Source organism: Haemaphysalis longicornis, unplaced genomic scaffold, assembly GCF_048455015.1.
Source record: "Haemaphysalis longicornis isolate Haplotype H1 unplaced genomic scaffold, Haemaphysalis longicornis Haplotype H1 scaffold_3, whole genome shotgun sequence".
Classification (NCBI taxonomy): Eukaryota; Metazoa; Arthropoda; class Arachnida; order Ixodida; family Ixodidae; genus Haemaphysalis; species Haemaphysalis longicornis.
This window is the reverse complement of record NW_027526335.1, coordinates 21,833,924-21,845,780: the sequence shown is the minus strand read 5'-3', so window position 1 is coordinate 21,845,780 and position 11,857 is coordinate 21,833,924. Positions and strand designations below refer to the sequence as shown.

The following is an 11,857-nucleotide window of genomic DNA, read 5'->3' as shown; positions in this document are numbered from 1 at the left end:
TATTTTTTTAGGTGCACAGCTAGGCCTGATTACATACGTAGTTGGTTACTTTAACTGTACTAAATATATAGAATTATGCGTTTTCGGTTGCAGTTGGCCGCATCAGAGACACTCTAACGTGATTTCCTTGTATCCTAATCTCGTATTTATGTTATAATGCAAGTCATAACGCCGCGATTTGAGCGGTTAGGATGCTGTACTATGGTGCACGTAAGGGCAACTCACCTGAATTCTAAAACTTGCGTCATGTTGTAGTCTGATGACAATGGTCCTAAGTAGAATAGCTCGTCTAGCTGCAACGAGAAAAAAGAAGAAAAACGTTTGTTGACGCTACATGTCCTTTGAAAACACTAACACAAAATGTGCCCATTGCCCCTCATACCCCAGCATATCACTGCGACGTTTCCTTTTTTTTTTTTCTACTCCCTAGTTGGAATCGTTTATTCCGGAGCAATTAATTACGCAGCCACTTGTTCCAGAACCGGACGTGTACCGATGATGTGCCCAAACGGATAGCTCGAAAGGAGACCTCGAAAATATCGCTCTCGGCTTTGTTCGCCACCTTTCTTGGCGGGTTGAGCTCATGCACGCTCACCATTGAGACGCCATCTTGAGGTCCCGTACCAAAGAGCGAACAGATGTCCCCCGTCGCACGCACCCTCCTCTGATGCCAGTGGCTGGCATCCAAAACCGAAAACTGTGCCATGAGCATTCATCTTCCACGCAATGAGGCGTATGCATTGGTTTTTGATACGAAGGCGCAAGTCCGAGTCTGCCCAGTTGAGGGGCGTGAGACAGAACCTCATCGGAACTGCGCCTCGTCGACTTGAATATCCGCGTGACGTGTCTTCCAGCTCGCCCTTCATTTACTGCCGGCTCCACACTACCGGACTGTTGCAGCCCACTTCTTTCACCGTCACAAGGGGCTCGCGGACGACATCTAAGGAAGTCATCATCTCTATTCTCCCATCATCTCTATTCTCCCAAGCTCTCTTCTTCTCCTCGGCTCTCAACCGCGTTTTAATTTCCCGCTCCCGCGTGTGCCCCGGGCACGTTTTGGGAAGAAAGCCCCGGCTTCAAAGTGCTGCCGGCTGCGTGCGCGCAGACGATGGCGCCTCTTTTATGGCGCACCGTCTTCCGCCGGCAGCGCTTGTGCTTCGACTAAGGACCTCGTCATTCCGCTATTCTCGGGGGCCAAAAGAAAGCCCGCTCGGTCGTCGCCCGCTCGCGTCTCTTCTGATTGCCCAAACGCGGTGGTTCCAGCCAGGTCGGCAGCGTCGCGCTGTCCAGGGCGGAGCTGCATACGGAGGGGAGCGGCTGCTTCAAGGCCCCAAGTCAAGACGCGTTCGCGAGGCGATTTGAAGCGGATTGTCCCCCACTCCCCGCGACGCTGGTTTTGAAGCGGCCACTCCCCCTCCCCCCGTGCCTCCTGCGCTGAGACTTGCGGCTTTCTTTCGTATTCCCGCCCTGTTCTGTAGCACAAGACGGCGACCAACGCTTCGCGAGCCGGCGCGGGCGTTTCTGTTTGTGTGTTTGTCCGGCAAACGCGCTCGCGGCACGGCGAAAGGCGCGATTTGGGGAACCGAACCGGCAGCGCGAACTCACAACCACTCCCTCCCCGTGCTGTCTTTTCTTCCTCCTTCGCTCCCCCTCCCACTTCCCGAAGGGGTGACAGCAAAACCGCCTCCCCGCCATCTCTGGCTTATTGTAGTTTAAGATAAAAAAAACTGGGCAAACTTAGAATTCTCGGGATTGGAAATGTAAGAAACGGGGAGGCCAATGTGGACGGGAGCTCTCCGTGCCGAAAACTGGGCCAAAAATGAAAGCAAACCCGTGGACCGTGAAGGCCCCTTTTCTGGGGACTAGCCAGCCCCCTGCGGCTGGATGAACTCCGCGGTCGTGGCGGCTCCATCGCCGTGCTTCTGCGTCGCCGAACCTCTGAAGGGAAAGCGGCCGGGAGTATTCTTTGTAGCCTTTTGTCGCCTGAGCGGGAGTTTATTTGGACTATTCTCCGGCAGTGTTCGGGCCCCCTGCCCGCTTTTGCCGTGCGCTCCGGGAAGTCGAGTCCCAGCTAGCCTCCTGTGAGTGGCGTTCTCCTAGTCCGAGCGCATGTTTTGTCGTCCGCTTTTCTCACAGGGAAGCCGCGGCGGATATCGCGTATGAATGATCACGAGCAGCTACAACCAAGCGGCGTTTTGAGCTGTACTGCCCGCCTGGCCTCCCGCTCTATCCCCACGACACGTCGACCGCCATGGTGCACGGCCACGGAGTGAGCGTGTGCAAATAGAATTCATTTCGTTTTAGCCCGTGTCACCAATATAAAAACAAACGACCGAGAGAGAACACACGAATGGAATAAACTCAAACCAATTCCAGAAGGTTTCCCGTCAGAGGTATACAACTATTCAGACTCGCCCATTAAAAAAACTGTGGTTGATTCCTCTGTCATAGGAATCGATAAAACACAAAAGCGAAATGTGCAGCGATATCTGCAGATGAGAATGATTTCCGGGTCGGCGGCTGTCTTGTGCTGTCGGCTGTCGGTGTGCTTGGCGAGCGACGCCCTGCTGGCGGGTCGCTTCGGCAAAGGTGTACATTTCCGTGATGGATATGACGTCAGTGAAATCTTGCTGTATCCCGGCATAAAACACTTTCGGGTTAAAATATAAAACCCGAAAACAAACAACCCTAAGTATAACGTACTCTTTAGTACTAAAGGTTGCTTCCCCGCAAGAAGACCCTGTGTGCAGGGGTGCACCCTTTACAGCCCGCTTGCTTCGTTGTACTGGCGTCGTTTCCGTGACGGATATGACGTCGTTGAAATCTGTGTATCCCGGAATAAAACACTTTCGTGTTAAAAATAACTAAAACGCTTCTTACTATTTAAAACATTTGCGGAAATCTACCTGATCGAAACTACGCCCGTGCCGTCCTCGAAATCAGGAGTGGCGTATTCAACGCTTAGCTGATTGTTTTTTTGTTGCTGTTGAGTCCTGAAATATGATGACCTTTGTTAATGAACTAGGTTAGCGAATATTGGATGCTAATGCAATTAATTTGGCTTCCTTGTGGCCTCTAGTTGGGTCAGAGATGTACGTAACTTAACTGGTATATAGTAACTAGCAAGACCCATGCGCTACAGGTCACGCCACCGCATCTCTTTACTCGTACGTAGCGATCACGCACGCGCAATGTTTTTATGCATACGCAAATGCGGCCACACCATCGACTTCTTGCGCAGAAATGACGTGCAAGGAGACATAAAAGGGGCAGCCTGCTGTAAAAATAGTGGAGAACACCTAATTCTTCTTATGCCCAGGGATGCGAAAGTATGGAAGTGCTTCGCGGTGATGCAAGATTCGTCTACGGCTTGACCACACACATTCAGGCCACATTGCTTAACCACACGATATGAAAAGTGCAAGCTCAACTAGCTCATGCGATCTCCTGTGCAGACTGTCGCCGCGGGCTAATTGATTAGCCCAATGCAGAAGCGGGATTCCTTGTGTCTTTCTCGCGATGCAAGTTGACGAGTGCTGGTTTCTCTTGGCCAGTAAGTGCCAAGCAAGCTGTCATTGCGAGTCGAATGCCGAGCGATGTCACTGGCCTTCAGACGCAAAGGGCAATTGAGTTCGTCGAGCGGCGGTGTTATCTCCCGGGCAGCATTGAGCAACGACAACTGTCGCTGGGGCCTGCCTTTAATAAGCATGTAGCATAGATAAACGGATGGTGGTCATTCCTAGCTCTCCTACTCCTCGAAATTCAATTAGCCTGTGTTCACGTCGTGTCGCCGTTCGCTAATTGGTCCGAGATAAACAAGAACTACCCAGGCTATCGACGCGCCGTCGCGAGCTGCAATAGCCTCGAAAGGTTGGCTCAATAATCTTCCGCAACTTCGACCGAACTCCAAACGTTCATTGATCTTCCTAGTTTGACAAATGACGGCGTTTTTCGACGACCGGTCATGTTACCTTTATTATGTATTCATCGTGTCATTTATTGTTTTTCAGAGCTTCCGGATATCTTCAATCAAATATATGGCCAACTTGTACTCTGATACGAGTCTCGTTAAGGAGGAATACTGAGTACATTACAGATGAACTCCATGCTGTGATGTCTTCGTTACGAAATGAATTTATAGCGGACGAATAGCGCAAAGATTGCGATGCTAATTGTAAACGACCGGCTAGACAAGACTGTGGTTACTTGCTCGCTAATGATAGCGTCAAGCTGGGAACAAGCTAGGTTCTTTTTTTTTAACACGAAAGTGTTTTATTTCTGGATACACGAAGACTCCACTGACGACATATCCGTCACGGAAGTGACTCCAGTACAACGAAGAAGCGGCCTGTAAAGGGTGCACCCCTGCACACAGGGTCTTCTTGCGGGGAAGCAACATTTCGTACTAAATAGTACGTTATTTTGGGGGTTGTTTGTTTTCGGGTTTTATGTTTTTAACACGAAAGTGTATTATGTAACGATACACCAAGATTTCACTGACGTCATATCCGTCACGGAAATGACACCAGTACACCTCTGCCGAAGTGACCCGCCAGAAGGACGTCGCTCGTCAAGCACACCCACAAGACAGCCGCCGACCCGCAAATCATGCTCAGTGCAGACGTCGCTGCACATTTCACTTTCGCGTTTTACCGATTCCTATGACAGAGGAATAAACTCCAGTTTTTTTTTTTTTTTCATCTGGCGAAATTCACACACACGTGCAAAAACTACGTACCCGTGCAAGAACTTTTGATAAACCGAGTATACATGCCGATGTTGAATGGGGCTTGTAATTGGGTCATTTTGGTGTATACGCATAAATGCAAGTCAGAAGACCTACGAATTGGTGAATCACCACGCAAAACTCCGAATAGACGATAGAGCTATTTCCCGAAATGGACGATTTCGTATCGCCGATAAATAATGCGCCAGATTCGAAGGGAGAGCGACATTAAAGCTTCCAATGCTCCCAAATTACCGCTGCGATTCCCCAACGAGGGTGAACCTTTAGAGGCTATCTCTGAATGCCAGCGGTTTTGAATATAAAAAAAAGACTAATCAATTCTTGAGAGGCGTATTTATGAAATGAAAATCGAGTCGAAGATATGCGCTTCATTCATTGTATACGAGTCTCATGACAGACCTGCCCATTCAGTACCCATAATGAAACGTCTCTGAGATCTCAGATTAGATCTTTGATCTCTCTGCCGTGACCTCAGCCGATAACTTCGATACAGTCATACATATGTATTAGCGTCCAGCGGGTGGTAATACGTATACATACACTGGACGTATTCACAATTGGTGGCCTGTAGCCATCTTCGTTTGCAAACGTAGTCTCTAGCTTGACGTCTCGGGCACCGCACTTTGTCGCTCTCCCCACTGACGAGGCCTTGCACAACTCTATACGTGAATAAGCGGGATGGTTATTGGCGCCGCAGGGTCCGTTCCAAGTTATTAGAGGCGACCCGACGGCACTGACCTGTCCTTTGAACTTATTAAGAGGACTCCTCTTACACTCTCACTCGGCGCTACTTGTAAAGCCTTCTTCTCTCCAGTCGGCCTGCCCCTGCGAGTGGGGCGTATCATACTTTTTTTTCCTCCTTCGCAGCGTCAACTTTCCCGCTCGGAAAGGCGAAGTAGGGGCTAATTACCCCTCGCCGGGCGTTGCACATTCCCCGTGATGGCCTGACTAGCTCGCTGCTACCGGTCCTATAAAGGACGCCCCATTAAATTCTTGCGCGCCGAGGAATTCTGAAGAAACTCCCCGCAAGGCTCTTTTTTTTTTCTTCTTTCAAAATCGAAGGACGTAGTGCTGAGCGGGAGAAAATTCAAAAGGAGGCTACGTCGAATGAACAAGACTACGCGGGTCCGTGCAGCCTGCCGCTTTGATGTTCCTCTCGTTTCCTAGCGCCGAGGACGTCGGCTGTTCATTTTCTGGAAAATTCGTTTCTCTCTCTTTTTTTTTTTTTTCCTCTTAGAAAGTGCGAGTAAAGTACGCTGCAGACAAAGATTCTTGGAGCGTGTAATGCCGAGTAACTGAACTGCGTCGTCCCGAAATTTGGTCAACGTGCGCCGACGCAACTCGCCAGACGACACTTACTTCTTTGTCCGCGGCCCATTGAAGATGCCGAAAATAATATCAGGAGAAGGACAAGTTTGCAAGCTCGTCACGAAAAAAAAAGTACAATGTTAAAAGGAGAAGCGTAACAAAAGGGAGCCTACAGAAGTAGCAACACCAACCGAACGCATGTCGCAACAGAAACCGAGTGAAAAGCCCTTCTCCTCCTGATTCGTTTGTTGCGCAAACGTCCAGCGCACAACTTGCGTGCGGCAAGGTTTTGTTTGCGTCACGGTGCGATGTGCTCTTACACAGCGACACAGTGGGCTTCTCATTGGACCACAGGAGGGGAGAATATCACGTCATAGACGTATCAGAGAAATTTCTTTCGTGTGACGTAGTTAAAGTTACCACTGCACCTGTATAGCCTACACTCTTAACAAAAAAGCTCGTAAAAGGGTAGTAAAGGCTGTATTTACTAACTTTACTGCCCCCCAGAACGGTACGTAGGGCCTGCCACTAAGTGTGGAGCCGTTACTAGTCTAGACCATGCACTTCGTAACTGCTGCTTGTTTGATGCTAACATTCACTGATAGTAAGAAAATTCTATGAATTATTGAACATAATAACTACAGCACTTTTCCCACTCCAAATCACGATTAAAAAGGTTTTGCAAATCCACATGCTGTCTTGTATGTGCCGACATTAAAATGCATAATCCTAAAATTATCGCTAAAATATTTGATTTTTGCGAGATGCCCACCGACTTTATCAGAGGACTTTCCGTTGCTGGGTATAAAAGCAAGAGCTAATGTACTTCTAAGGTGACTAGGTTATACTCACTCACCTCGTGCATGCCATTGGTTTTCTTTCTGAACTCATTTGTTGGGTGTCTACGTGTGCCATGTGTGTGATGAATGTGTCAATGTCGGGTTGCGAGCTCTGCAGATCCACATTGTCACGCGCAGCTTTTTACTGGGTTATGCATGACCAGTTAGTAAAGCACTAAGTACCTAGTTTATACTGGGGTTAGTGTCCTGTTAGTAAGTGCCACGACCTTTTTTAAAGAGTGTATGCGTACTAACCTGTATCGTCTATGCCTTGAAGCACGAACGCTGTCAACAGCATCTTGTTTACGTGAAAAGTTGAAACACGCCTTGCTATCGGTTTTTTTCGTCACTTGACTACATTTTTCAAGCTTCAAGCAAAAAAAACCAACAAAATGCAAACTGTGTTGCTGCTCTCGTTCATTTTTATTGTTATTATTATAAGTTCGAAAAGTTCGGTAGGACGGTCGTTTATTGAAATGTGAACGCGGAAACAGGGAGACAGGGGAAGGAGGCGACGCGTTCACAAGACTTCTTCTGGCAGGACGCGGAATGGTATCTAAAAAATCCCCGCTCAAAAAGAGAGAGGAAAAAATCAAAGCATGCCAGCGGCGCTCGATCTGTCATCTTTCCGCCTCGAGCAGTAGTATAGGCCGGGGCCGATATCGCGAAGAAGTTCCAAGGCTGAGAAGCGAATATAGTATAGGCATGCCGCGTGCGCGGGCTAAGCAAATATCAATATCGGGCTCCCGTTTCGCCTTTTCCCCACCCCGTTTCGCTTTGAGAAGACGTTATCGGCGCGCGTAGAAAGCGAGTTTCGGAAAGAAAAGAGCGAGAAAATGCGGAGAGACGACGGTTGTCGCGGAGCGCGGCTGTTTTCCGCGCGCGGGGAACTGAGACGAGCATGCTCGCGCGTACACGCACACATATGGATCTCCTCCGATACGCGCGTCGTTTTCCGACAATCGTCTCTGCGCGGTCCGTTTCGGATATATATGCGCGTACTACGGTCTGCTCCATCACTCGTCGCTGTCCCGTCTTTTGGCCATCTTTCTTTTTTCCCCTGGCGCGCTCATGGCGGCAGTGTACCTTTCGATATGCCTCCTCCGTCGCCAGACGTGGTATGGTTTCGACGGTCCCTCGCAGTATTTTATTTCCCAAATTTTTTGTTCTTGTTTTCTGACAGCTCATATCCAAGACGAAACTGTCGAGCTGTCTCTTTGGTTGGTCGCGCAGCTGTTAGGTCGTCTTCTCTGAGGGGGCCCGATCGTGGTTCCTTTTTTCTTTTCTTTTTTTCAAATCTTTGGCACTCTGAACTTGGCAGTTGCCATGAGCGCGTCGATAGCTTCCTGCTGCCCAGCTGCTCCTCATATACTTCCCGCACCCGTCCTTCTTTCTTACTTCTCCTTTCTCTTCCTCTTTACAATAAATACATTGCTATCCAGCGCCTTTTTTCACATTACTTACAACGGTCACACAAATTTCAATCTATTTCTTCATTTTCACAGTTTTTGTAGCGAGTAGATGGTATGTGGAAGTGTTTGCCCGTGCGGTGAAATATATTTGAAGTATGCAACAGTTCTCAAGGCTATGACGCTGAAGTCGCGACTCCGGTCGACCCATCGCTTTTTTTTTTTTTTTTTTTTTTGCACTGAAAACGGTAGGATACGTTAATACTGCTTGTCGAAGGTGTCATGTTCTGCGCAGTGCTTGCGGTCCGCTTCAGTTTCGCGTAGGCACGTCCCTTTAAATCAGCTCAAAACTTCGCACGTTTTTTTTTTTACTTCGCTTTAGCTAGTGGCAAGCTTACCCACTAAAAGCCAACCTCTTGGCGTCCGCCTAGCAAACGTAGGCACACGTGAGAGAGAGAGAGAGAGAGAGAGAGAGAGAGAGAGAGAGAGAGAGAGAGAGAGAGAGAGAGAGAGAGAGAGAGAGAGAGAGAGAGAGAGAGAGAGAGAGAGAGAGAGAGGTGTTACAGCTGAAGTTAGAAAAGAAACAGCAGCAAAACGGTGAAGACAGGCTTTATTGCAGGGTTTATTGTTGTTTTTGTCCCTTCTGTGACTCAGTCTAGATGAAATGGTACTCTTTACGGGGCGTCGATTTGCGCCACACTAGTAATAATGCTTTAATATCACACCTGGAAAGCATACTTCTTCGTATTAAACCGCGATGGCGTTATTTACGCCCAACTTAGGTATGCCGCATCGCTAGCATTCACCCAGTGCAATGCTGTCTTTGCCTCAGTTGCAGTTGTGATAACGCGTGAGTTGCACGGCGTGGGGACAGTGACCCACCATACAACTTCCGAAGACGTACCCGACACAATCCCATCCAGTTAGGGTTGCAGCATCATCAAGAAGCCAATCCATCATTAGAACTATCAGTGTTCCCGCGGAGGAGACTCGAAACACCGAGGCAAGCGGCCTGCAGCGTCTACCGTCTCATGAATAAACCTCGCATCTGCTCTGCTCTATCCGTACCTGGAGCAGGTGCTTCATCGTAGACCTCAGCAAGTATAGTAGTGACATATACAAAGTCCAGCAGGGGCGGGCAGTGATAGAAGAAAGTAAGCGAAAGGCCGAAAAAAGGGGGCAAGGAAAGTAAGGTTGAGATACTGAGTTATAACATGTCCGTGCGGTGACACGGCATAAAGTGAAAAATCTCGACAACCGGCTCGCGCCGCAGTTGAAATATGAGGGCAATAAACAGCGACGCCTCAACTCGCGACAGGCCGCGAAAGAAATGCCTTCTACAAAATAAAGTAGTATGAAAAAAAAAAGCGATCGAACGCGAAAGGCCGGCTTCTCGGCGTTGAAAAATGTAAACAACGCACTGATCCAAGTAAATCCGGAAGCGTTCCCGTCTCCCTTTTTCTTTTGTTTTTACATCTTCTATCTTTGCTCTTTCACTGTCTGTCCCTTTTCTCTCCTCAGTGTATTATTTCGTAGTATTTGCAGTTTTTCTTCTTATCTCTCTCTCGCTATGTCTCGCTTTCACTTTAGATGCTTTTGAAGCTTTTGCCTTGATGACTACTTTGCTTTGATCTTTTCGTTTGTTATTAGTGTCGTAGCCTCGCCGTCAGTCGTGGTAGGAAATAGCGTTGATCCTTATATCCGGCCGTCCCGGAAGTAAAGATAAAATGGGAGAAGGAAACGTCGGGGATAAAAACGATTCCGACTGCGTGAGAGCTGGTCGCCGAAGTCGTTTTCGAGCCGAGGCGAAATCACGAGAAGAAAAAAAAACACCTTTCGTAACTTTTAAGATGAGCCGGAAACGGCAATGGATAAAAGTAAAGAGAAAGGAATAAGCCACTGCTGCTACTACATACCGGTCCGCAATCTCCCCCTACACCAACCCACCCCGCCCTCTCTTCCATTTTTGACAGATGGTGATTTTCCTAGCGGAAGAGAAGATACAGAACAAATATATGCCGGCAGAAGACATCCACAGGAGGATTGCGCTTAAATTCTCCTCCACTCGTCGTTCATTTTGCAAGCAGCCCATGCAAGTTTCTTTTTTTCTCCAGGGCATTTTGTTCGGAATGTTTTTTTTTTTTTTGCTCTGTTATTAATATTTGCTCCCTACGTAGTCGCGATTTACGCGCGGCTGTGGATGCCAGCGTGAGTCGGGAACGTGTTCGTTTATGTGCCCGAGGAAGGCGGAAATAGAAGTGCAGTCGTCCGTGACGAGGACGGAAGTACAGCACGCATTAAAAAAATCATGCACCCCTCCGTCTAACGACGACGATGGTTGAACGCGAAGCTTTCTCGTGACGGATTCTTTAATTGCCGTCTGAGTTCTCCAAACCGCTTCGACCATCCGAAATGGAGCAATGGGATTGACATCGGTTTGATAACGCAAGACAACCGGGTTGGATTCCGGCCACCGCAAGCGTTTTCTTCTTTCACTTCACCCACGATCATTCATCATCATCGTCAAAGAAAGTTGGCTTTCCTGCGGGGCATCTCCGCGTTACACATGTATCAGTGAAAACACCGAAGCTTCGCGTTAAAACCATTCGCTCGCCAGCTTCCGTGCACACATGAAATTTCAACGTGGTAGCCAATGTGGCAGCATTGTGGCAACGTCTCTAATAGTACAGGTAATTCCAGTAAGGCGATGTGATTGTTTCCGCAACAAAAGACATCGCGCAGGCTTTATCACGCTGTACGACACGCTGTAGACGTCACTATACGTCAATACTACGTCTCTCTACGTCATCCACGAAAAAATGTGATGTCGGTATCCGACGCATCAGAAGTTTTCACGTTCGAGCTGAAGAAACTAAGGGCTATAAAAAAGTAAGATGAAAAAAAGTGAGAACTCGGCATGGTTTGGAACCAGGGAAACCAGATTAACCGATTTTTAGGTCACGGGGGTTTCTCTAATTCGGTTTTACCCGACCGATACACCTTCCATGATGCTGCTAAAGCATACTTTCAACTCGTAGATAATGGTGCCTACACCAGGCCATGTGAGCCGATGTGACGTCACCGGTGACGTCACCAGGATTTGCGCCGCTGAATGGTCGTGACCCCAAAGCGTCATCAACTGCAGTACTAGTGACGTACGGCAAGCAAAGAGGGGGCGTGGACAGTTTGGTTGTCTTGTCCAGTTGCCCCCTACGTATACGCTCGAGAAGGGCACACTCACCGCGCGCGCCACTTCAGAGGCGAGGGACTTGAAGGGCCTGCTGGCGTGATCCACCAGATCCGGGGAGTAGTTGCGGTTGGTTACACGAAAGGTGCCCTCCACCGCCCAGCTTCCAGCTGCGGGAGAAGAAAGGAAAGGAATCAGATTGCGAAACACGCCCACACTCGACAGAGGAAGTCACACGCTGTGCATTAACCCTAATGTGGTGACGCTCGTTTATTCTCTATAATGCTCCTCACAAAAGACCGCTACGCACCCTTACACTGAGCTGTTTCTAAATTTCTGCATAAAAAAAAAATAAAGCGATGCAAAG

At 48.5% G+C, this 11,857-nt stretch overlaps 1 protein-coding gene across 6 annotated transcripts in view; it reads right to left on the bottom strand.

Annotated features, from left to right (window-relative positions):
- Positions 1 to 11,857, bottom strand: part of LOC144174113 (uncharacterized) — a 350,888-nt gene that overhangs the window by 8,214 nt on the left and 330,817 nt on the right. For all 6 annotated transcript variants that reach the window (XM_077702574.1, XM_077702575.1, XM_077702576.1 and 3 more), the window contains 2 exons: positions 11,545 to 11,660; positions 226 to 293 (listed from right to left, as the gene is read on the bottom strand). In XM_077702574.1, the coding sequence (XP_077558700.1) occupies positions 226 to 293; positions 11,545 to 11,660 (184 nt within the window). The remainder of the gene's footprint in view (positions 1 to 225; positions 294 to 11,544; positions 11,661 to 11,857) is intronic.